Source organism: Gnatocerus cornutus, chromosome 6 (genome assembly GCF_029298725.1).
Source record: "Gnatocerus cornutus isolate USDA-ARS CGAHR chromosome 6, icGnaCorn1.1, whole genome shotgun sequence".
In the NCBI taxonomy this organism is placed as follows: Eukaryota; Metazoa; Arthropoda; class Insecta; order Coleoptera; family Tenebrionidae; genus Gnatocerus; species Gnatocerus cornutus.
In genome coordinates, this window is record NC_142238.1 from 10,338,431 (window position 1) to 10,366,350 (window position 27,920).

The 27,920-nt window shown below is 37.4% G+C and overlaps 1 protein-coding gene across 1 annotated transcript in view; it reads right to left on the bottom strand.

Moving 5' to 3' along the window:
- The window catches only part of Kul (Kuzbanian-like), a 67,444-nt gene that overhangs the window by 16,984 nt on the left and 22,540 nt on the right, over positions 1–27,920 (bottom strand). The window contains exons 3-5 of the mRNA XM_088039298.1: positions 24,658–24,776; positions 9,901–10,485; positions 8,425–8,565 (exon numbers count right to left, since the gene is read on the bottom strand). Of these exons, the coding sequence (XP_087895424.1) occupies positions 8,425–8,565; positions 9,901–10,485; positions 24,658–24,776 (845 nt within the window). The remainder of the gene's footprint in view (positions 1–8,424; positions 8,566–9,900; positions 10,486–24,657; positions 24,777–27,920) is intronic.

The window sequence follows — 27,920 nt, forward strand, 5'->3', positions numbered from 1 at the left end:
ATTGAACGAATTAGCCAAATTGCAACAAGAGGCGGGACTCGAATTGCAGCGCATCCTGTCAAACATGAAGAAAGATGGTGCACAGCGAAAAACAGCAAAATATCTCAACGATCGAGAAAAGCAGCTACATCAAATTTGGAAGACAGTGGAGGAAAATAATAGAAAAATAGGGAATACAGGCATCAAAGAACACACATATTTTTCATCAAAATATTTCCAACAAATCAAACTAGTTTATACAGAAGCTATTAAATATATTGAAGAATGCAGAGAAAAGATCGTAAATAATGAGGAAACTGAGGAAATAATAAATTTTGAACAACAGCAACTCTTGAAGGAGCAAAAAATTCGCATTTACGAACTTAACGACCTGATTGAAGAGATCGAGCAAGTAGAATCTGCATCACCAGCAAAAAGCGAATGGTATGCGAAAGAAATTGAAAAACAATGGGAAGTAATCAGCAGCAACAACATCAATTTGAAGGTAAATGAAAGCAAATTTACAGACGAATATTTCCAAAACAATCGCTTCCTCGAAATAAGACGTAAGTACACCAACATTGCAGAAAAACTTTCCAACAACATGCACAAAGCCTTAAGTAGTCAACTTCAATCGCCGAACGTCAAATTACCGAGCATTAAAATTCCAATTTTCGATGGAAAATACGAAGACTGGATCACCTTCCAAGACATATTCACCAAAGTCATCAACAAAAACGCGACGCTCACAAACGCTGAAAAAATGCAGTACTTAAAAACATATGTAAAAGGAGAAGCTAGCAAGACGATTCAGCACTTTCAAATAAGCGAGTCGAACTACTTGGCAGCTTGGAAACAATTAAAAGAATTTTACGACAACGAGAGACTGATTGTAGGGAAATTGTTAGACAAGATGATAGATCTTCCCGTCTTAAACAACGAATCCGCCGAAAAATTGAAAACGTTCTACAACACAATCAAAGAATGTTTAGAAGCAATTAAATTATTGGGTATCGACACTAACTCTTGGGACCCAATAATAATTCATCTAACAACAAAAAAGTGGGATTCAAGAACTAAGGAGTTGTACGAAACCTCGATCAAGAATCCTACGGAGCTTCAAACGTTAGCGGACATGCTAGCATTTTTGCGAACAAGATTCCAGAGTCTAGAAGCGACTCACGAATCGCAGAAAAGAACCATTAATTCCTCGAATTCATATTCAGCTTATACTCGGGCAAAATCGCCATGCAACTACTGCAACAATCCAGCGCATCAAATTTATGAATGCAACAAATTCAAATCTTTAACTGTTGGCCAAAAGTACCAACATGCTCGAAACAAGCAGCTTTGTTTCAACTGTTTGACACACAGCTCAAACAAAAAGTGCACTTCGCAAAACAGATGCAGGTTGTGCAAACAGAATCACCATACTCTGCTCCATAAAGAAGCAACGCCAAATCGTCAAAACACCGAAAAAACCATTCCAGAAAATGTAACCAAAATCAATGCACATGTAGGAATAAGCAACAACACCACAGTTATTGCTACAGCTTTATTAAAAGTGCAAACCGCTGCTGGATCTTATGAATATCTTCGTGCATTGATAGATTCATGCTCGCAAAGTTCATTTATTACGAGTCAAGCCGCTGATCTATTAAGATTGCCTCTTCGAAAAAATTTAGCCCAAGTTTCAGGATTGGGTGGAAAAGAACAGAATTTAAAACATACCGTTGTGCTATACTGTAATCCAAGATGGACGAACGAATTTCAACTCACCGTGGAAGCACATGTGGCACCAAAAATTACAACAGCTCTCCCAGAAGAAGCTTTGAACATTAACATCGAAAACTGGAACAACTATATGCTAGCCGATCCGACATTTCACAAGACAGGTCCCATAGATATTCTATTGGGAGTGAATGAATACCGTCAAATAATTCTCCAAGGGCTAAGAAAAACCGATGACGGTCTTATGGGTCAAGATACTAAACTAGGTTGGATCATCTCAGGCACCTGTAAAACCGAAGGAAATTCTAACATCAAAATCGTCAGTATGGTGTCCAGGTCAGAACAGCAAGACATCTCTAAATTTTGGGAGTTAGAAGAGATTACAACAAAGCGAAAAATGACTGAAGAAGAAACTGCTTGCGAAACTTTTTATGAAGAAACTGTGTCACGAGAGGAAGACGGAAGATACACAGTTCAGATTCCATTTAAAACGCATATTGAAATTGGAGAATCTCGCTCCAGGGCAATGGCCAGGCAAATACAACTCGAAAAGCGATTAGCCAAGGACCAGAAACTTGCGAGTGAGTACAAACAATTTATGCTTGAATATCTAAAATTAGGTCACATGGAAAAAGTGCCAATTAAGCAAGAAAAGTCCGGAAAATACTACATTCCTCATCAGGCGGTGGTCCGAGAATCCAGCACAACCACAAAATTAAGAGTAGTTTTTGACGCATCCTGTAAAAGCAGCAATGGCATCAGTCTCAACGAAATAATGCATGTAGGACCCAGAATTCAACATGAATTATTCGATATCGTATTAAGATGGAGAATACATCCTGTAGTGTTTAAAGCCGACATAGAGAAAATGTACCGGCAGATAAAAATAGCCGACACAGATCAAGATTATCAGCGAATTGTATGGAGATTTTCACAATCTGAACCAATCAGCGAATTCAAACTGAAAACTGTGACATATGGAACAGCGTCTGCTCCATATCTATCAATCAGAACAATACAGCAATTAGCCGAAGACGAGAAACACAACTATCCATTAGCATCCATAATGGCCAAGAGAGATTTTTATGTGGATGATCTGCTTTCTGGAGCCAATTCTGAAGAAGAAGCATTGAATGTGCAGAAAGAACTCATCGAAATGTTCAAGAGAGGTGGATTTATTCTACGAAAATGGTCCAGTAACAACCAATCGGTCATAGAAACTTTGCCAGAAGATCTGCGAGATGAAAACGCCATGGAAATATCCCCAGAAGATGTCAAGAAGACGTTGGGCATTTATTGGGCGCCTTTCGATGATTCATTCAAGTTCAAGGTGAACATTGAACCTCACAATCGAACAACAAAGAGAAATATTTTAGCAACAGTTGCAAAACTATTTGATCCAATAGGATGGTTGTCACCCGTTGTCATAAAAGCTAAACTCATCATACAAGATCTCTGGATACAGCAACTAGCGTGGGATGAACCAATACCCACCACCAGTGAAGAAAAATGGAACCAATTCTACGACAAACTCAAGTCAGTGGAAAACATTGTAATACCGAGGTGGATAAAAACTGAAGCAGGGAAAACAACAGAAATTCATGGCTTTTCCGACGCTTCCGAAAAAGCCTACGGAGCAGTAATCTACGTGAAAGTAATGAACGAATCGGGAAATGAAACAGTTACATTACTGACAGCAAAATCAAAAGTCGCTCCAGTAAAAACAAAAACTTCTTTACCACGACTCGAACTATGTGCTGCTCAGCTTCTCGCTAAACTGATGAACAGAGTCACGTCAGCGTTAAATTTTGAAAGTACAACATTGTATGCCTGGACGGATTCAATGATTGTCTTAGCATGGATCAGAGGAGATCCGCAAAGATGGAAGACCTTCGTCTCAAATAGAGTGTCCGAAATTCAACAACTACTTCCGTCAGCGAAGTGGAATCATGTTAACTCGGAAGACAACCCAGCAGATTCGATCTCAAGAGGAGTAGACCCTGACAAGCTACTCAGTCACAAACTTTGGTGGCAAGGGCCCACCTGGTTGAAAACGAAAACTTATCCTCAAACTCCGTCATGTCAAACGACTAACGCAAACATTGAACTTAAGAAATGCTTTGTAAGCAAGGTCGTGGGTGCAACAACTGAGGATCACATTTATAAACAATTCTCATCGTACACGCGGATGATAAGAGTAATGGCTTACTGCAAACGATTCATCAAAAATTGTAAAGGTAGCAAAATTTCTGGTCCTTTATCTGTAGCCGAATTAGATGAAGCAACAATGCAGATAATTAAACAACATCAAGAGGAACATTTCTCAGAAGAAATACTATGTCTCAAAATCAAAAATCAGGTCAGAAAAACAAGCAAAATTCTAAACTTGCATCCATTTTTGGACAATGAAGGTATTCTCAGAGTTGGTGGACGATTACAGAACTCAGCTTTAAATCACAACAGGAAACATCCCATTATTATCAGCGCTCAAACACATCTGGCGAAGACACTGATTGGAAATGCTCATGCAACAACACTTCATGGTGGAAACCAGTTAACCCTCGCATACATTCGGCAAAAATACTGGATATGCAATGGAAAAAAGGCGGTAAAAGCAGTGATTAACAAATGTACAAGATGTTTAAGATATAAAGCAGAGACGTCAAAACAACTAATGGGACAACTACCGGAAGCCAGAGTAACCCCATCTAACCCATTTACGCATACGGGTATAGATTATGCAGGGCCAATTCAAGTGAGAACCACGAAAGGGAGAGGTCACAAATCTCACAAAGGATACATAGCCATATTCGTGTGTCTTTCAACAAAAGCCATTCACCTAGAGGTCGTAAGTGATATGTCATCGGAATCGTTTTTGGCAGCTTTAAAACGATTTACAGCAAGGAGAGGTATTTGCTCGAATTTTTACAGCGATAACGGTACTACGTTCGTTGGAGCAGACAGCAATCTACAAAAAGAAGTAAACGCAATGGTAAAAACCTCAGACATAGAAGATAAATGTTCCATTATGGGAGTTCAATGGCATTTCATTCCTCCATCTGCCCCACATTTTGGTGGTTTGTGGGAAGCGGGAGTGAAATCTATGAAATATCACCTAAGAAGAGTCATCGGGGATTCGAAACTTACGTACGAAGAGCTTGCGACACTGACGCAACAGATCGAAGCATGTCTGAACTCAAGACCACTTTGTGCAATCACTGAAGACGCCAACGATATCGACATTTTAACTCCAGGACACTTTCTCATCGGTAGAGAGCCTCTATCACCACCAAATCCTATAGCATCGGACATTAGTGTAAGTTTAACGGGAAGCTGGAAAATGCTACAAAAAATGAAGAAAGAATTTTGGAAATTATGGTCAAACGATTATCTACATCAACTTCAACAACGAAATAAATGGAAACTCCAACACGAAAATCTACAGCCAGGACAGATAGTAATCATCAAAGAAGACAACATTGATCCAAGTCATTGGCCAATAGCAAAAATCGAAACCGTTCACAAGGACAAAAACGATTTGGTTAGAGTGGTAACACTTCGTCGATCCAATGGAAGCAACATGGATAGACCCATTCACAAATTAATACCCCTTTGTAAAGACTCATCTGACAAAACGAAGAGCGATAAGGAAAACAACACTCATCGCCCGAAAAAACAAACTCCAAGATCACTTTGGAAAGTTGCATTAATCGCCATCATGTTTCTACTACAAGTCAATCAATCAGCTGCAGCATCATATTCAGTCACACATCCCAGTCCAGGTCTCTACATAGAACACATCGGACAAGCAAAAATCGACAAGGGATCGTTTAGGATTGAATTGAAGTTTAATAAAAGCCAAATTGAAGAACAGATCAACACTGTGGGTCACATCGTTAAACAAACTGCCGTATTTTGCCACAGCTCAATTGAACTATCAGAGACTATTCAATGCACAGCACTCATCAACCATCTTAAAGAAAAACAGAGCGAAGTGGATTGGATCAAAAAAGGTTTCAATAAATTAATCACCAAAAGAAAAGAAAGAGGTATACTGGGTAACTTCCTCACATCAATATTTGGAGTAAACGATGAAGTGTATAGTGACATCGACGAACTGGACAAAAACCAAAGAGAACTGATTCGCACTTCGCATCATCAATCTAAATTCATGTTACAAACCCTATCATCTTTCAACGACACGGAAGTTCGGATCAACAATCATCTACAACAATTTCAAGAAAAATTAAATGAAGGTTTAAAAGTCATCGAGGATCAACAAAAGTGGTACAGAAGCGTAGACGCAAACAAACTCAGCATTCACATCATAAGCATTTATCAACTAGCGAACGGTTACATCGAAGAAGTTCTTCAATACTACAGAAGATTGTTGGACATACATTTCGACAAAGGACACTTTTACGAATTTATTTCTCCAGTCCACATTGAAGAATTGATAGTTACAGCATCTCGCAAGCTACCTCCCAACGTGGAAATCCTGCCCTATCCAATTCAAAAGGTTGAAGTAGATCACAGTTCGCAATTTATCCACATCTACGGATACTTCTTATTAGTCGGTATCACAGAATTCGAACTCATCAAGACAACACCGATTCCACTAGACGTAAAAAATCAAACTTACTGGGTCTTAGAAATTTCCAACGACCTCATAGCTGTTGATTACAACACACAACATTACTTTGAATTAAACGAGGAGGAGTTCAGGAACAGCATTCTGATCAGAGCACACAAATACATTTGTGCCCCGTCAATAATAAAAAACATAGACAACAATCCCAATTGTGTCATCGATCAAATTTACCAAAGGGCAGATAACACATGTGAGACAACAGCAGTGCACTTTACTTCAATTGTATGGAAACAGCTGTACACCACAAACTCGTGGTTGTACATAACGCCAACTCCAACAAAGATCGCGATCATATGCAATGGGATAAGAGATGAAAAAGTGCTAAATAACACTGGAATTATAACTATTAATTCAAATTGCATACTTTCCACAAAACAGATCACATTAACTCCAAAGAAGATAGAAAATGTCACAGTAATCCAAGGATTCTCCAAGTTCGTGGTGGCAAATTTGACTCTGTCAAAACAAAAGTTGAGGGCAATCAAAGGTACAGAAGAACAAGTGATCAAACCATTCGAGGGTATCAGCAATCTGAAGGAAGAAGAAGAATCAATATTGGAAGACTTTGAAAGCACTCCCTGGAAGAAAATCGCACATCATTCCATCTTCACCAGCCTAGCAACTTCGGCTGTCTTAATTGGTACATGCTCGTTGATAGTTGCAAGTATCAAATGGATTCAAGCCATTCGAAAGAAGAAAAGCAAGAAAGAAGACAAAGAACAAGAAGCAGTCCAGAGCATAGAGTTGCAACCGCTTGGGACAACGTCACGAGACTTCTCGGAAGATATCATATCGTACTAAGTTTTTTAATAGTATACTACATTATTTACTTTACAGACGTAGCTTGATTGCAAGGACGGTCATCGCCAAGCCAAAGGAATCAGCAAGCATCGCGAAAAAGAAATGGGTCATCATTCAACGCACGCCTTGTTCGTCGCCGGCAAGATGTTCAATCTTCGATGAACAATAGTATAATTTATAATTTTTCAATAATTTAAATTTGTTGTGAAAGTCAATGTTAACGTAAATTTATTTTTTATCTGAAACAAGTCAATGTAAAAAGATTCTATTACGACATTTCCTGTTAAGAAGTTCAATCACTTAATGAAATTGCAAGTTATCAAGAATCAAAGGCGTCAACAGGAAAAGAATCAGCAAATTCTCCAAAGCCGTCAGCGACAACCAAACAATCAAACCGTCAGCAATCATCAATAGCGTGTTAGCTTTAGCGTTAGATTTACCAATTTTTAGAGTCACTGGTTAGTTATTAAGTATTATCATGTATATATTTGTGTAAATTTAGAAAAATAGACAGTATTAATAATCAAGTCGTTACGCTGTCACTCTGCCCGACCACCTATCCATTCCCCATCTGAACACGAGCAGTGTAACTGTTTTTATAAATTTATTATAATAATTTTAAAAACAGTATCAGCTACTAAAAATACAATTAATTTTATTGAACACAAAATAAAAATAACTGATCCAGAATTTATATTATTGGGATAGAGAATCCCAAATGAGACAACAATTTAAGAACCCAATTGGAAAGTTTCATTACTTCGTTGCGTTGCTCGCGAATCACGTTGGGAATAAAACATTGCTTCATGCGATATTTCGTTTATTGTTCAGTAAGCATTTTCGGGCGTTATAATAGCTTACCCATGTTACAATGTTAAATTAAATCTAGTCGCTAATTACGGTGTTAACTAATGCACTTGGTAGTTTCGTGTAACGCCTGAGGATATTTATGGAACAATAAACGAAATATTACGTAAACTGTCCAAAGCGCTTGGAACGACAAAACATAATTTAACACAGAAACTAGTTTATTGCTTCACTGTCCTCTTATTTGTCAATACGACATTTATTTAAAGTAATTTCTCGGAAAAATAGTCCTTCTTGTGGAATCCTCAGAATTTCCCAATAGCAATTGTCGAAGAAGCAAAATTGAAGTGCTTCGTCCTATATTCCGGCTTTCATCTCAACATTGCTTACCTTTTCAAACCGAGCTATTACTTTTTATCTATTTATTTTTCCACGTATTAAAGGAAAACACTTACCTGAGAACAACTCGAGAAATTTTTCGACGCCATAATTGTTGGGAAATCTGTAGAGGGGATCCCTTAGAGCGTCAGTTGTGTGCACTTTAATCCGTTTCACCATAAAAGTTATATTATCGGATTTCCCGTCCTGGTTGAAATCTGCAACCAAAAACAAAGTACAGCTTGCAGTGCAATAAAACCGCAACGAGTGGACTTCTTGTATTACTACTTGCATCAATATAGGATTCGTTTGCCCCAATATGAGAACCGAAAGCTCGGAATTTATTGCCGTTAAGTTACGTGAAATTTTAAGCAAGTCGCTCGATCTAGCCATTTAGAACGGGAGGAAGAATTGTCTGTATTTTACGAAATGTTGTCCGATTTATCTTATCCTTGGATACCAGTGGAGCTTATGCATAATAATACAACGAGGACTCTGTTTCATTCATGCATGGCATGAATCATCTCCACGTTTCGATTCGGGCCATCTCTTGTAAATCGTAAAATATCCGCTACAGTTGATAAATTATACCACCCTTTGTGAATTAAAACCATAATTTATGAATATGCAAATGACAAGGATGCTTTTCCCCTCGTTAGGACAAAATAAAAATTTATAGAGAACCAATTTACTCTTCACTAAAGTGACAATAAAACGGAGCTTTCGTTCAAAGAAAGATTTTAAAGCACCGCGAGAAAATTTAATAAAAATAATACAACGCCCAGTAAGAGACGAGAAAAGCGTCGTTTGCGGTGCAGTATGAAACAAACAATATTAACTTCAGGCCAGTGTTGGCTTGAAAGCAGAGCCGTGTTCGGAGTAGTAAGCGAATATTTTATCTTGAAATAAGTTAAAAAAAGGTATTAACTAAATGATTTTATCTCAGTTAAGCACGGCCAAAATTGAATAAAAATGACAGCTATGTCTGTGCAAAAAATGTTACTCTCAAAAATTACTCTAATTCCATTTGCATACAGAGTTTTTGTGTTTTATTCGGTGGGATGATTTATACGGTTGTATTTTTAGCTTTTATATGGAGACATTAAGGAAATTCGGTCTGAATGGCAGCGCGGAAAAGCGGCTCGTGCGAAAAGATTTAAATGGAAATTTCAGGTTATTACTTTGTTTTGTCACATAAGCAATAATTAACTTTGATAGGGCAGGTGTGTCCGTCTCTAAATTGAGAGTCCCAATCCAAACATAAAATTATGTCACATAAATTGGTTGCTTTTTGCTCCAGAAAATTTCAATATAAATTTTTTAAGAGTGTTTATTAATGCCTTGACAAAAACCTCTTGTATAATTCAAACTGTAAACTTTGAAAGTTCCCATAACGCTTCCTGTGGGAAATACAGGTTTTTCAGAAACACGGATGCCAGATTTTTATCCCGCCACTTTTTTTTAATCATAATTTTATGATGTAGCTGGTTCAAATTCAATTTTGAAATATTTCTATACCAAATTTTGGGTGTACTGTTTCATATGTGGCTTACCTGTGGCTTTATAGATGGCATTCACCCTCTGCACATGCCTCGTCATAACTTCAATACACGACTCCTCCGTCCCATACTTCTGAAAAAATTGATGATCCGCCTGCAAATATAACATGCAGGTCGTCTTCTTCGGATCAATAGTTGCCCTCTTATTCACATTTCGAAAAATCAACCCTGACACGTCTACATTAGTTCGATTGGCTGTAATAAGATCGAGCTCCTCGTCAATCGGCTGACTGATATCGAATGGTGGCGAAAATGAATGTTTCGTCCTATTGGGATGCCAAAAAGTGGCATCATCGTAAGGAAGTTTGGCTTCGGCTTCAAGCAACCATCTCTTGCGACGTCGCCGCTCGTTTTCTTTTAAAGTGTTCAAATGTAAACTTTGGGAAGCGCAAGGAGTGCCTTTTCGGGGGTCGCGAACGTCGGACGTTTTGTACACAATGGAATGAAATGAGGAGATTTGGTTCGGAGACAGGTAGCGACTGATAGGTTCAACGTGGAAGTCTTCGACAGGGGTGGAGATAGTTCCTTCAAAAAGGCCGTCTTGCGTGATGATGCCGTGGACAGACGCGGAGTCGTCATCTGTAAAAAAAATAAGCGTTAAATATGTGATTCTACACCCTCAATTTCATGTAATTCCAGCACCCCTTGTGCGAGTTCTACCTTTCCTGTTTTTTGTCGGCTTGTCAACTTTCAAATCATGCTTCCGGAATTAGCCTTCCCATTGCCGGAAGAAAAAAATGGAGGTGTCAGCTGCGCTTTATGCCACGTTCATGTGGCAGTTTCCGTTTTACAGTCGTTCCTAGCGGTTATTAGGAATACAAAGATAAGGTCGTGGTAAAATATGATCCGTTCAAAGTTGTCTAGTCGCCGCTGGCAATTTATCTGCATTTGAAAATTCGTTGGAAAGTAGAAATAAACGTAATAAAGATTAATCTGCTGACACGGAAAAGATATGTTGTTCGAAACGTGACACTGAAACAATAAAACACTCGCAATTTCTAATCTAATAAAATAAAAGAATCTGAAGCGGCACGACTGCCCGTACAAAAATAAGCTTTTAGTGTAACAATTGTGAAGGGCGTTGATGACCATTTTGGTTCGGATCTCGGCGCCGGAAATGAGCTAAGCCGTAATTTACGACCGCGACAGGACTGCTCCGGCGGTTTCCGGTTGAGTCTGGACCAGAAATCTCAAAGTTGCTTATAAGTTTTTAAACGATAGAACAAAATTAATGATTTACTTGTAATAAAGAAACTGGTTGTGGCGATGTTTCACTTTCAGATTTCATAATTAAATTATATCCGAGTAGAAGTCCATCCAATAAATTAAATCCGTCCCTTGCAACATTCGTTTCGTTTAATTAAACTTTGCATAAATGTCATTTTGTGGATCACATTTTCTAATAATTTTAAACCGCTTTCAAGAGCATCGTTAACTTGCCAACAAACAATTAAATCTTTTTTAAAACCAATTAAACTGAACATTAAAACTTGTTTGAGTGTACAGTTTATTCCAAAATTGCATTAATTGCTTCGTTTCGATTTCCTAATAAATGGAATGTGCGCTCAACAAAATCCGTGCATTGCGTACGCTTCCTGACTCCGAATTACTTCCAAGACATACGTTCCTGCTCTAACTTTTCCACTAGTTATCATTCCTGCTGAAATCTTAACATATTATAGTTTCAGCCGTCGCCGGAAAATGTGCTTCCATAATTTATTGTCGTTTTTGCGTCGGTTACACTAGCGCGAAAGTATTGCACACAGAGAGAAACAAAAAACAGTAAAAAATTTAATCGAAGCACTAACGAAGATGTGTTTTATGATACAATTTCAGAGTATTGACCGACGTTATTAGTGCAGATACAAAAACGTAACCCGGCGCATCCACCATATTGCTATAATAAAAACTGTTACAAAAATACAAAACGGCAAATAAAATTAAGTGTGTTCCACCCTTTTTCAGAACCTTGGCTTTCCTCACAAACTCGTTCCACTTTAAACATTCAAACTGGAACAGTTCAAAACAGGATTGTTTGCACACACAGCGCAATTTTAAACAAAACCGCTTTTACGTAGTCCTTGAAAATGAGCCTGAATAAACCCGAGCTTATTTCTCCACAAAAAATCCAAGAGGCAACCGCCACATCACTCGCAGCTTTCCGTCACATTACTAATTCCATGTTATTAAACATGAAGTTAGCATAAAGCAAGACGAAGTAATACAATAGCTCATGTCAGCATGATACCACCGTGTGACGTGAATCTTAACATTTCTCGACACGCTTCAATGTGCCTAAAAATTATGAATTCCAAGGATTGTAATTTTTTTTAAATTGTCAGGAAGCAGCTCAATCCTGAATATAAACTACCGAATATAAATGTCGCGGTGTGGTTTTAATAGAGCATAAACCCCAACATTCAATCTCGGCATTGGACGTGCTTTTGCTTCGTAGCACTCGTAAAATGTTTCATTTGGTATTTTAGAGCGTGCATCTACAGCCTGTTGGTTTATGGTGGTTATTAAATCGGAATAGTTGGGCTATGATGTGCGCGAATACACTCTACTTGACTTTAAAAACTAACAAGAGAGATGTTAATTCTGTATTAAAACCGGATTTGTATGCAATGACCTCCTCTGGGAATATAGAATATAAACGAAAAGTTACATAAATAGTGAGTAATGTTCGGGAGCCTTTTTAATATCTAACATTGGACTCTAGACCCGAAGCTTCGGGCTTTTATCGTGAAGATCCAGAGAGCATCAACGCACCTTTACATCCGATTAAACACAAGCACTTTACGCAAAACCGACAGTTGGGGCAGATTTATAGACCGCGCCTTTGGGTTCACTTTCTGACGAGCTGAATTTGAAATGATTTATTGTTTGTAACGGCAAGCAATTAAAATTTAGTTTGCTTTTTGGTCAATTTCTGCTCGGACCCTCTTCGGTCCTTAACGACAAGACAAACCTTCCAAAGGAGTAAATGGCGGAAGTAAAAACACAATTGCAGCGCAGTTGTTAAGGTGGAATCTTAGTTCCAAATGGATCTCCACGGTATTTCAGCGTCCCTTATCTGAAACTAGGACGCCGTTTACGCCGCTGAATGTTTATATATATAAATTCAAGAGCACATGAGGAGACCGTTTGAAGAGAAATTAATCACCGACGTAATGATCTTGATATTTTAAACGGCATCACGGCGAAGTAGTCGGGAATCTCAAGATAATGAGACTTTCTAGGTTTCAAAGCTTCTCATTTAATTCTCAATTAAGCGACAGTGAATAAACTAGGATTCGAAAACTTTGCAGTAAAGGTTTCTTCCTGCAGCATCTTACATACAGTGAATGTGTTTGAATAAAGTTGAACAAAAGTCGAGGGAGGTTCGCGATTTCCGGAGCCAACATTCGTTTCAACTTGATAGAAGTATGAGGAGGAGTTATTTGCTACTTAAATATTAAAGCTGTAATTCTGTGTCGCTGAAGTTCTGAAACTTCTGTACGTCATAGACGTGAGATATGGTTATTCGGCACTCTCTTTAGAAATACAGCAGCAGCACTGCAGAATTTGCGATACCAGCAAATTGTGATAAATTCACTAATAATGTATGAAATTCCCAGACTGAAGACACCAAAACTTAGACAGTGTTAAGTGAAACTTCATTTCAGTGGGCAACAACTCCATTTCATTTCCTCCGAAAGTTGAAACATAGGTCGCTTCACCTATTGAAAAAATTCCCGCTTAGAAACTTTTAATTAAGTTCGAACCTGCCACGTTATTTTCCCCTGTCTTCTCCAGCTCCAAACTTCCATTTTAGTGATTTGGTATTCGAAAAAATAAAATCTTTCTCTTAAATTTCACCGGTTTTAAGCCCGAAACTACCTTTATCTCGCACAATTATTCCCGAAATTGGGCCCAACAGCAAAACTCAGGCAATTTCCTCCCATCCTGGATCATTTAAGCCACCTCCTGAAGGCGGCAGTCACGGCCACTTAGCGCCAACTTAAAAGTTTTTAACATTATCTTTCCCACAGGTTCGATCGTCTGATATTTATAATGGCTATGTATAATCGAAAAAGTTTCTCCAAGTTTTGCATAAATAACATCTCGACCGACACCTCCTATGGAAATGCGGAATTTTAAAAAACTGCGACGACGCTGCGGATGGAGCGTCGCGGCGGCGTATCAAAAATTCGAGATGAAAAAATTCAATTTCAGGAATGCTTGTTCGCCCTTTGTGCGATTAAGCATCCCGTGACGTATTCTCGCAATAATCCGAGAGTGCATACAATACGCAATTAGATGCGCGACGCTCTCAGACTTCTCATTTAATAAATTCCGTCTTTGTACTCTCTTAATGGAGTTAAAAACACGAATCTATTCTGAAATCAATAGATAAACACGACTGTGTATGTAAATGAGAGCTTTTATAGCAAATTGATATTCGTTTTATGCAAAATTTTGGTAATTAAAAGCTCCCGGAGTTAAGCGAATCTCAATCTTCTAAAGCTAACAATAAAACAAAACAGTTACTTCACCCGTTTAACTCGACAAAAGTTAAGGCGGTAATGTTTTGATGAACAATACTCAATTTTCATTTGAATGTTAAGAGGATTTTGGGATAGCTCTTAGGGCGGATTTTAAGAGCGCGGTCTTACGAAAGCGGTGCGAAAAATCGATTGAAAATGACGGATTTTCCGGAAGGCACTATGTTGAATTGAAATGCGCCAACAATTTTATCGAAATTTGAAATTCTAATTTAACCACGAGGGATAAAGAATTAAATTTTTATTATTCCAAGAGCGGAATTTGCGAACAATTAATTGCACCGAAAGGCTGTTCAGATCTAAAGCAAAGGTAAGATGAAAGAACGCTGAACCATTTTTATTTTTCTTTTTTTTTTCTTTCAGTCATTTTCTCATATCGCGGAGTTTACGATATGAGAGGCTACTCGAGAACGAGAGTACTCAAGATGGCCAGTGCCTAAAAAATTGTTCGAAATTTCGTCGTTCTACATAGCGTATTTATCTTTTACAATTTCCAGACGCTGTTCCATCAATGATTTAAACATTTTTCGATCACCATAAACCCGTCCTTATATTTATGTCGAGCATTTCGTCAGATGTTTTGGATCGTTAAATTCGAGGGAAGGTTCATCGCGAAAGACGTCTGCTGTGTATTTCTGAGACACGTCAAGAACATAAAGCAATAAATAAATTTGCATTAGAGACGAATTACCGTGTTTATGGAATCTCGAGACCCGTGAGCCACGTAACTAGAAAGGAATTAGTGAGTAGTAAAGGGAATCACAAGAATTAAGAAGCAGTTACAATGTTGAAACTTTGAATCTCTCTGAAATAGAAAATTAAAGCAAATCCTTGCAGAACGGAAACTCGAACGTAATCCGCTTTACGGTTCCTTGTAAACATTGCGTTTTTAATTTGTTCGGAAAAGCATTCTCTGGATAAATATTCTCTACATAAGGTACATAATTTTGTATTTCCGCTTATACGAAAGAACGTGCTTAAAATTATTATGTTTGGTGTGTTTCTTCGCTTTGTTCTTTTTCTGCTTTGTGTACCGAATTGCATGCAACCCATGTTGGAGATACATGAATTTTACTCGCGAAGCTCTTCATAATTTAATACCATTGAAACAAAGAGACTTTTAATTAAAAAACGAGGCCCGAATCATTTGTTGGTGATTTTATTAGGAAACTTAGGTATCTGATAAAGCATAAATGTGAGACGATAATTAAACTCTTCCAACTCTCTTAATTTGGATTTTCGTAGGAAAATTGTCAGAGTAGATTTAAAGCATCTTCCTTCTGCCCATCTGTTATCATCTCTTCTGACGTTGGGCACTTTGTAACCGTCCGAAATTTCCAAATAAAGCATTTAATACTTTTAATTTATCGTTCTAGAACGCGGAGCAGTGGCCAAGCTGCCAAACGAATTAATCGGAGGTGATCTTTACATTCTAAACTTCTGCATTTCTGTTTCAGTATTCAGTCACAAAAAGCTGACATCTGTTGCATTTCATGCGATAAATGCAAAATATTAGGAACAAATTGTGAATTCCTTTCTTCGATAGACTGTTTCCCTACCCTCCCTTTAAAATTTAATTGATATTTTAGGTTTACAAATTTCCTGTCTGAGAACGTTTTTTCGATATCCCCCCTTTGAAATAAATTTTCTGGAAGACCACGCACCTTTAAATGTAAATCCCGGCCTCTCCGACACCACCATTTTTTCAAATACGTCCTGATCTATTCCTGAGTGAACATATTACAATGTCGGAATCGCAATTCGGGGAACACAACCAGAAATTCGCCCGAAAAAAGACGACAGAATCCTCCACCCAAAGAACAAAGGTAATAATTCAGAAAAATACAAAGAAGATATTGCGTTATTCCTCTCCTCGTAAAATCGGATCGTATGATAAACTTTAAGTGTATTTCGTAGAAAGAAGCGATTTTAATTAGATTCCGGAAGAGCATCTCGTCGTCGCGATTTCGTCTGAAGAGAAATTAATTACATTCATTAATTGTGGTGTCGGCGAAAAAGCAATTTTCTGTGTTATTACTTTTTGTCGTGAAACTTTGAAACAATCATTCATTTCGCTTTTTCGGAGAAGTTGGACGTTATGACTCTTTCCGTTTCTGACAGTTCTTTGAGGAGCTTTTATTCAGGAAAGAAAAGCTGCATATTTGCGAATTGGTGTTGTAACACGTCTTAAAGTCGAGAAGAAATTTATATTTAATGGAACCTTAGGTTGTACGACTTAATTAAACGACGACGTAATCTCAATGGTCCAAACTTTAAATTTCCCAGGAGATTATTATTTAGAAGAAAAAAGTATAACTGATGTTCATTAGGCTAGTTTAAATTTATGTCGTGTTTTTCACGTTCACCCAAGTGCGCAAGTTTCCATTAAATCAGAATTACGTTCTCGAGTATTTACGTCGGTATTAAAGGGTCTAACGGCTTCATCGCACGTGTACAAAGACTAATATATATGATCTTTTAATACTTTTGTACGTGCTTTCAGCATTAAATGAAAACATAATAGTTTATGAACACTGATAAAAGCACAACAGTAATAATATCGAACATAAAACGGAAATATCAGGAAGCATTACGAAATTCAGCCGACACGTACACATTTTAGTACTTCTAAAGCTTCTACTTTTGCGTTTAAATATTGCGTCCTTCGGAAAAAATTGTTTGTGTAATTAAAGTTCTTGATCCGCCCGGCAATCATAAATTAAATGTTTGAGACACCCTGTAAACAAAACCTCGTAATTCGATGCGATTCAGCAATTGCAAGGGCGTTGCTACAGAATCCGGAATAAACCCCCAAAACAAGGATTACTCAGACCGCAACAGCACCCAAACAAAAAGACTTGATTAGACAAGGTAAGTTCAAAGGGTTCCATCAAAACAAGCGGCAAAAAGCAGGGTACAAACGTACCAATTTTCTAACAGGATGAATCCGGGAATGTAAAACATTTTCCAATTAGTCGGAAACGTTAATTTAGATTCTTTTTCTAGTCGTGTTTCTTCAGACAACAACGAAGACAAATAAATCCACGTCGACGAATTATCATACGACTGGGTTAATTCGGGTTTAATGTGCGAAGTTTATGTAATGCGTCCGTTGTTGTAGCGAAGGTTAATTTATAAACTACCACCAATAAAGTCTTATCAGTACAAACATAAACTAGTAGATATAGTTTGAGGGTTGTAGTTTCCAGAACGCGTGTTGGCAATTTCAACAACAGGTAATAGGGGATGGGATTAAAATTTGTGGGTAGTAAATAGACCCATCAAAATACCTTAACCGTAAAAAGGTAAAATTGTTTTTACGAAGACTATAAACCGAATTTCCGAGAAAATGAGACTCTAAAAACATGCATAAACATAAGTGTCTTCGTTATCTAAAATAAAGAACACGTAGTGCTGAAGTAATTAAGCTATCAGACTGCAACAGCGGCTTTAGCAATGATAATAAAACGGTAACCTATTCCACCAAAACGAGCAACAAAACTGTAAAATAAAGTCTTACGTTCGTGTCCTTTTGCGTTTTGATAATTCGCCAAGAAAGGTGGCAACTCCAATTGTTCAATGTTAATTTAATTTTATAAATAACTACTTCCACGGTTTATCTATTCGTGAACGTGCTTGACTTTTACATAAGTTTGCAGTGAATGTCTATACTTGCCTTATCACAAATAAATCAAGCTCGAGTTTTCATTAAAGAGCAGAAAACTGCCAATTACAACAAACCAACACTAATTTACTCAACGTCTTAATTAATCGTATTGATAAAAAGAGAAGTCACGAACTCCAGTAACATATTAACAGCCCGCATAACTAAGTACAAGCCTTTACTAATTACATCTAAACATGCACACGTAATTCGAATGTTACACGAGTTATTCGGTTCAGTAGATCCAATTTCCAGTCTCCTTCGGATATATCAAAGATCATAGATAATTAAAGCAAAAAAACCAACCGATTCAGAAGCCAATCTTTTGATGCAGAAATCGATTAACGTAGCAATTTTGGAAAGTGCCTAAATAACCGTCGGCAAAAACTCTCTGTATAAAGCATTAGCTATCAGTTTGTCCTGGCCTTAGTGGATGAAGTCCTTTAGGGACCGCAAGCGGAATCCCTTACTTCCGTTGGAGATCCGCTTCCGCTGGTGGCGATTCGATTTATCAAAGTGCGGAGGTGAGGCTTCAAATTCAAATTTGGATTGCGCAAATGTATTAAAGATGGATAGAAAAGCAAAGAAGATAGGATCCGATAAAAGCAATTTAAAAGTGTGTTTATTTATCAGTCTTAAGCCGATTTTGCTAATACAACAAAATTGAAATATTTATCCCCATTTAAATGCTCTCCAGCACAAGTGTATCTGTACTTATCTAGAAGGGTTGAATGGTATGCTGGGGCTAAAGGGAAAACGGTGACAATGGATAAGGGGGGAAAGTTTCAGCGCACTTTGTTCACTTGAAGTCGTTTTGCATTCACGAGGGGACCTTCCTAAATAATTACTCAGATAACATAAAAATTCGATGTAAAGAAAACACACAGTACCAAGTTACATCATTTTGGGACAAATTTAATTAATTAAAAGCCTGAATTGTGTTATCGAAATAAAATTAGTACCAATTCCACATCCCATTCAAATCAAATCAATCTCTGCCTGTAACTAAACTGATAGGAACCCAAAACAAATGTTGAACTTCTGCCCGACCGTTGTTGCGTCCTGTGTCACTCCATTAAAAATTGATGCCACCCCAAAAACGGTGGGTAATTCCATCAGAGAGTGCACTCCAGTACTCTTCTGTTTTCGGTACATTATTAAAGAGCAGCTCAAAAAATCAATTCCCCGCTTTAAACTAATGAGAGAACCGCGTTTGAGATCTGGGAAAAAACGTTATTTTACCAGAAAAAGCCGCTTGTGGCGTTTTACAACCCCACATTCCGCATTTGTCAATTTGCTTCCACGAGTTTTCAATTACTATAAGTCTCTTGATTGATCCGACGATTATTCATGTATAAAGCGGGAGGATCCTGTGGGGAAAAAGTTGCCCGTAAAAAGCTTTAACGAGAATTTTTTGTCAGAAAGAATTGCTTCATTATTTGTCAAACTGCGTGTCACTGGCGCAAAAAATTGCGGAGAAAATGTTTGCATTTATTTGAAAAGTTCGAATTAAGCCGTCAGGAGCGTAATTTATTTCGAAGGATATTGTAATCTGTAATTTTACTCCAAAAGAAATGTGTTTGCGTGATGTTCAGCTTTATTTTGAGGAATTAATTGTAGAGAAGACGGTCGGTTTAAGATAGTAACATTTTTACTGGTACCGTGCAGTCTAATGAACCGACGCTTCCGGTTGTATGGGTTTTATCATAGCGTAAATATTGGACAATTTCCAGGAAATGAAACTGCAACATTACGATTAAATCCCATTGCTGCTGCACTAAAATCTGAAGTAAAATCAATTTGATCCTCTTTTTATGTTTTATCAGGTAACTTCCGTGATAGAGATACAATTAAATTAGTATCTTTTAAAACTGCAGAGTTTAAAATTGGTGGATGCGCCAGACTAAACATTTTTATTATTTGCTTTGAGTTGCTTCAATTTTCTATGCTATCCATCAAAAATCCTCGAGCATAGTTTGATTAGTTGAGTGTTCTCTCGTCCCTTGAATATGCTCACATACGTTACAAAATGATGAGAAACTTAATTTAAATTACGTTCCCATTTATATTCAAATTCACTTGTATTTTAATGCCGCGTTTCCCCTATCTGGAGAATACCTTCAATTACGATTGCCTTTCACCGTTTGCATAATGCTGGTATCCTTATTTTAAAAGAATGGAATGAAAAATTGCCGGTTTTTATTAAATCGTCGTTACTCGATTCACCGTCACTTTTATCTTTCCAAAATATCTGATTAAAGCCCTCAAACGAGAAAAATGTAAATTTCGGCTCAGAGTATTGTTTGCACATAGTTCCATCAATAATAACCCTTGCCCCTTTGAAGTGTGGCTTTTAACCAAGCTCGTAAATAGCATTAAATTGAGTGATCCGAAAATAACATTATCCGCAGAATTTAATAGCAACATATTATGGGTCTTGCTTGGTCGAACAATAAATACTAGCCATGTAAAACCAATTATGTACCTGCTCTTTGTTGGTGGAAGTTTGGTAATAAATGCAGAATGCTTTCGGGTATAGAAAGAACACTTGCTTAACATGTAAAGTTGTTTTTTTCGCGCCGCTTTTCCACTTTAAAAGCTCACAATGCATTTTCCTTGACGAATTGGTGACGTTCTGCAAATACGCTACATCATTCTGTAGTCGTGCTATTTTTAAAACTTCAGAAAATTGCGAGCCAGACAAAAACCTGACGTTGCTCAAAAAAGTTGGTTTTATTTTCGTGGTTGAATAAAATGAATTTTGGTATGTGGATTAAACCGACTGTGATGGGTTTCAACAGGACTTTTATATGGATATTTTAAGGTTTTGTACAGTTAAAATAAGAAAAGAAAAAGGTAAAGAGGATAAACGACTGATTGTTTCGGAGACAGGACCAAATATCACTTCCTGGCGCTGTCTCCATTTTTAAAACTTTCCAATATTAGAGAGCTTTCGCCGTCCACGCTCTTAGTTCTTGGGAATTTAGTTTAGACGCATTGTAATGCAGATGCACAGTCAATAAATAAAATTTCCAATAACCGATAAAATCAATACTAACACAGTTGCATTATAAGGAATGACTTTGACTCTGACACCATCTAAAGGTCATGTCATAACTAATGCCTTTTTAAATGAATAATGTGTAGACTTTGCCAGAGTCCTGGTGACTTCTTGAGCTTTACATTATTATGGTAATCGTAGTTACATTTGCAGTCCGTTTGTTTGACTTACGCTAGCAAATATTCCTACAGTGTGGAGTTTGATGTAAGTTTTACCCGAGGGTGCAATGAGGTTACCCTTGTGTACTTTTGTAAGTGTTCTGACACGGCTAATATAGAAACACTGCCGGGGTCTTACGGACGACTTGCAAAAACTAAGACCATTGGGAGCTATCGCCAGGAGCTGTTTGATTTATCTGACTCTGTAGCGTTGACATTAACTTTTGACCCGTTTTCCCTAAACAAGCGGGAAGCTTAGTTTTTAAACCGACAGTCGAAATGTTAAAACGGCAAATCTTTTTGTCGCGTCATGCTTAATCCAGTTTATCGAATCGGACATTCAAATAGAACAATGTACATCCGGAGACAGCAATGGAAATATTTCTATTCACCAGGCTATCAGAAATAGCACATGAAGCGAGTGAATAGTGCGGATTGAAATTGTTTTGATAAATACCAATGCACAAACGAAATGCTTCATGTGTTTCTGCATCAATGGAATGAAACAGTTTGAAATACTCTTATTGTGATATTTGATAAATCGAATCACAAACTCTATCCAACAGGAAAGAATTAGAGGATTGAAAATTGATTAGTTTATTTAGTGTAATACCTCGTACTTTAAATACATTACAGTGGCGCAAAAAGCCCAAATCAACAACCTGCCAATCTCTGTTAAATGTCCATCCACATTCCGAGTATATCAATAATTTCCACGGTCCGACCCTATTATGTAGATTCCACCACCAAAACAAGCCTGCAGCTCTCTCAAACATCAATGGGGTTAACAGAAAATTAAACAGAATAAGTAAACAGAAATTCGATATAAAATACTAATTAATGACAAAAGAATTTTTTTAAAATAACGTAACAATCCGAACGATTGAAATTCGAGGCTCGTCTACAACGTCTGGAATATTTAATTCGGTGAAGAAGGGGAGAGAATTTAAACCCTTGATTCGAAGGGCGGTGTTATTAAACTGCCGGTGGCGGCGATAATAAAGCGACGGCTGCGTTTGCATGTCATGGGTTTAAATTACGTGTCATGTGTATTTACACTGGTGTTGATTATGCTCATTCCTTTGTATTCAGCGCTGTTTTAGTTACTTCATATGTATTACAATTTGTATTCATTGCTTAAATAATAACGTACCAAATAATACGTTGAATTTTATAAAATATTAGCCCAGAAAAAACAGCGCTAAATTTATAATCAGATCTTGACGTGTGCGTGACATCTTAATTGTACAAAATTTTCCTAATCTTATTTGAAAGAGACAGTTTTTGAGTCATTCGAATACAATGTTTAAGAACTGCTGCTAAATAATGTAAGCGACTTCAAAAAGTTGAGAAAGTAAGTTATTCATAAATTCTCACATCAACGTGTCAGTCAAATGCTAACTTATAAAAGTAACTTAATACAAAGTACAAAAAATATTTTTCACTTAAACGGTAACCTGGCGCCTCCACCAAATGTGTTCGTGCAAAAACAAAGATCCACTAAATTAAGAACTTAACCGAACACTTTCTTCTTGTTTCTTCAAAGCATGCCTTAAACCAACCTAGAATGTCTGTTGTTGAGACTAAAATATATTTATCGTCCTAGAAAATATTTCTGAAGCGTCCCGCCGCGCTTGTATCTCCCACTTTCTGTTGTTGGTTAGATTAAGACTTCCTTGTTGTTTCTCATCGTCGATGTCTCAGTAGCGTCAAATCCGCTCTCTTCCTCAAAAACGCTGAAATTTTCAATCCAATATCGTGCCTCCTTTACTGCGCGAAACATATCGAATCGGCGTGTTTTTGTTGTTATGTCGTCCTTTCGCATTCCTGGCGCCGTTGTATAGATGTTTGGAATTCCTGCCACCAAGCGGAGGGAATATTGCACGAGTAATCTCTTATGGGCTTAGAACGATCCGGGAAATGACTTACATGCTGTTACATGCTGTTACATGTTGTTATTTCAGTGAAAACATTAAACCTTTGTCTCGTTTTAATTTAATGCACACGTCATTTTCTTCGGTTAACTCAACCACCATTGCGGGAAAGTGCATAATATTCAGATTACAGCGTTTTGTTTACATACTAAATTTACTTTACGCTTACTTTATTCATATCTGAAGTGCACTGCAACCAGATTAAACTAAATAGGATTTAAATATTCATGCGGTAAGTTCAAATTCGGTTTCTTCTAGTTCTGGAATGCTAACGAAGTTTGATTTTTGCTTTTCAAATTACTTGGTGCAGCTCCTTAAAACAAAATAAATAAAACTGTGCTTTATGCGAATCGTCTTGGGAACGATCCTCAACTCCTTAAATTTTCATGTTTCGCTTACGAAACTTTCAAAGATAATTTACCGTCAGCAAAAAAGAATAGCATTATGGTGAGCTTAAGAAGAAGAAAGAAACCGACTGAACATATACTGCGAAAATCGATTTGACCTGTTCCACAACCCTTTTACAATTAAAACAAATTTCTCTTCCTTCTAATTTTATTTACCTAGGTCACATGAGGATTTTTGATGAAGTTGGTCGAAACTTCATTATTGGGAAATTGGTGGAAATTCTGCAGGTTAAGTTGCTTCCCGTGAACGATTCCGTTTCTGAGATGAATATTTTATTTCGGCTTTTGTATCGGACCGGTTTTAACGGAGCGAAAAACATTTTCATTAAAAGAACGACGACGGAATTACCAACACGGTCCGGACGGACTATCATTATAATGCTTAATTATTCACGTAACAGAATAATCAGCTGAAAATTTTCGCTTACGTCAGTGATGAGCGCTCTGAAAGGGCGTTTTGATTTATCGGTTCGTGTCTGCGGGATTCTCGCAACGCACCATTAAATTTAAAAATGGTTTAATTGGCTTTTCCAGCCTTGAGAAAAATGCAGGAACTGTCGGACGATGAATAGGGATTTTATGGCGAAACGGACGACAAATGGTATCAACATGCTTTCATTTTTCATCATGATGACGGAAAACGAACCTATTTTACTTACATCGCATGAAGTTGATAAATAACATAAACCGACGGACGTTACCAGCCGAAAAATTTATTCCACTGGATGCGGGAGCGGCATATTAACACGTACCGACTTATATTTGAAATCGGCCCTAAGTTGCAAACACCAAAACAATTAAATGGTCTCAAGCTAAGTGCTCCCAAAACTTTGTAATTGCTGCAGTGTCCATTGGAAAAAGTCCGATTGGGAAGTTTGCTGGTCCCCAAGAGCAACATTACATTATAAACTTGGCCAAACTCTTCAAATTATATCAACAATAGTTACGCAAAAAACAGCAACAAAAAATAAGAATTTTACCTTCTAAAGTCCCAGAATAAACGAAATTCGAATCGAAATGAATCGGGCCCCTCGTGGATTCAAACGTTACGTCTTCAGCGAACACGTCCTTATCCGGAATCAGTCGTATCTTGAACAACCTGAAAAAAGAAAAGTAAAAGGTCGATGTAGATTGGTTTTTAAAAGTCAATCTGGAATGATTACAGACGTAAGATTAGATATCGACAATAAAAAAGACACTAAGCTTAATCGAGCGTATTGAAAAAATACGAGAGCTTTTAACGAGATTGAGATGAAAAAAAGTTAACAAAACGTCGGTGATCTACGAAAGCTCGGGGCACAATTAAGCCTCATGTTTCGCGCTTTGTTTATCTCCAAGTCAGAATATTTTACCTATTCATAAAGTTGCGAGTGCGTCGCCTGCGTTTATTACTCTCCAGACTTATTGAAGATGTTTTATCAACTAAACATTATAGACAAAGAAAGTGAAAAAGCACTCGCCGAAAGATAGCGGAAGTTTTGAAACTTTTGTACAGAATTTTCTTAACTTTTGATTTACATCATTTTGGACGAGTCATTAGGAAAAATCGCCACGTATTGTTTCAGTCAGAAGCAGCTTTTGCTGTCGAAAAAGCTTACGAAATAAAAGTCTCACTTCTACTCCAGGTGAATAAATCACAGCGTCTGAAAGATCCCCAACTCGTAACGGTGTAACTGTAGAAAACGCTCATTTTCCATAATTAATTCAAGAGTCTTCGTTATTTTATTCCTGAAACGGGGCTGTTAAAATAATTGAACTCGACAAAAATTAAGCTAAAAACCTTTTTCGTGTGAGTAGAAAACAGAAATGTAATGGCCTCAAGTTTTTAGTTAGATTATCCTGAACGTGAGAATGGTCTCGAGTTTTTACTGGTGTTATCTCGTCACGATGGAAGGTTCTTGTTTGGTACGAAATTTTATTCAGGAACAGGGGCATTTTTTAGATGGACGTTGGGGCAATTTGCTTGATTAATGCGGTAAATGTAAACTGCTCTTTGCAAAAACTTCCTGGAAGTGACAATTTTGCCCAAAACGTTTAACAGTCGAGTGAAACATTTATATCCATTGTTTCGAACTGCATTGATCGAGCTTTCGAAACAATGTTCAATCTGTTTGATATTAGAAACAATATTAATGTCAACTGCCAATTCAGTTATATTTGTAACGACAATAGCGGCTGATTAGACACAGGTAATCAGTGTAACTGTCACAACCGCTAATCCATTTTCTATGTACACAGGAACATAGCTTGCTTGAATAGTTCGTGCTTCATGCCTCCGTTGTCATATCATGTATCGCGTCTGTAATATAAATGACAAGAAAAGCAGCGTCGCGACGCCGCACAGAAAACGCGTCGTGTTTTGAGATCATATTGCGCAAAACAATTTACTGATAAGGTGTCCTCGTTGACCCCGGAAAGACCGCACAGAGACGCTAACCTGTATAGCTCTCCATTGTGCGGCTTCTTATTTCAGAAGCCTCTGGAAAGCCATTGTCATGCGGCGTGACGTCATAAACGAGAATTCGCATGTGGGACTGCTGACAGCTCGGATATGCTTCCATCTCGACGCCCTTTTACGCGCCTAAATAGCGAACGCTATTCTTTATACCAAATACTTTCCGGCTGTATTTCGTGTATTAAAATTTGCTCGCGCCGCTTGCTTTGCATATTTTTACGAATATTTGCATATTTTAATGCCGGAGCGTAAATTATTAGGGACGGACTCAACCAGTGACGGCGGCCACTAGTGCAAAGTCAGAAATTCATCCAATAAAAAGAAAAGAGAAGAAAAGAGACAAACACAGACAAATAAAGAATCAGAACAAAAACCAAAAATAACACAAAATTAAAACTTTCTAAACATTTTATTAGAACCTGTTATTCTGCTAAACCTTATTTTTCCCGCAGCGAGCGCGTTACATTTGTCTTGTTTGCGGAGCCATCTATTAATCAAAATTTAAGTATATCCATTACAGATACCTATATAACTCATTGCAGAAAAAATGGCGTATAGAATAGTGTAATTCAGAGAAAGGCCGATTTTTATGTTTAAAATTAAACCTAAGACTTTCAATATTTCAATTTAAATTTTTAACAATTAAATTTGGGACGAATACAATTTCTGACTGGCTTAAAACTGTGCCAATTACAAAAGAGTAGAAGAGGCACATTTTAAAAATGTTCCGTGTCAAAAGAATGTCATTTTCTGCTCACCATGGTAACTTCATTTATCCGTTACCAGCGGTGATAGATTTAAATAATTGGGAGAAATTTAATTTTCCTAGTGCAGTGTTCGATATTGACGTTCCGTCAAGATTAATTTTCCATTTTAAATGCTACGCCACTGGGACAATGAATAAAACATGATTACGCCGAGAAGAGACTCGCAACAGAGAAATTAAAAAAAGAAGGTTGCCAGACCCATCAACACCCCGTTGAAAATCACCAACACCCAAAGATGTAATATTAATATAATATTCCATAAAGTAGTCGCGTTTTATGCTTACACCTGCTCCTGGAAAAACTAAGTTTTCGTTGGATAAGAGCAAATAAAACACACCCTTCCTAAAATAGTATAAAACTGAAAGCTTTGAGATTTAAGAAAGGATAGTAACATCATAAAATGGGAAATTGATTGGTACAGTCAGTTAAATAATTACCAACCGTACTGGCCGTTATATAAATTGGCGGAGTAGACGAGCATTTGCGGCAGCTAAATTACCCGATCCGAGTCATTTCGTATTCACGATGCACGCCCTGGAAAGGCCAATTTTTACTGCACACTTATATTTTTCCCCAAAACAAATTAGCCATTGCCGATACCGAAATAGCCGCGAAAAAACGGACAGGGAATATTAATCTGGAACATAATAACGCTCGTATTTTGAGATAAAGCTGTTAACAACTGAAAAATAAAATAAATTCCGGCCATAAAGGGAACGGAACGAGAAAGCCAATAAAAAAAGAGACCATGCTTTAAACTGCGGAAATAAAGCAATTTGTTCTTCTTTATTTATTTAATTGAATGAATAAAAATTTATCCACCAAGGAACAGCATTCCATCACTGCCTTTGTATACAACGAAACCCAAAATATTTACAAGTCTACAACCGTTTTGTATACAAACGTTACAAAGTCGATAACGTGAGTGTTGCCACAGCCTTATTACAGCACTGCAGTGAAATATCGTGAGAAAGAGCGGAGATCCCGACCTCCTTTTCCGCTGTTATCCTCCGGTAAATTA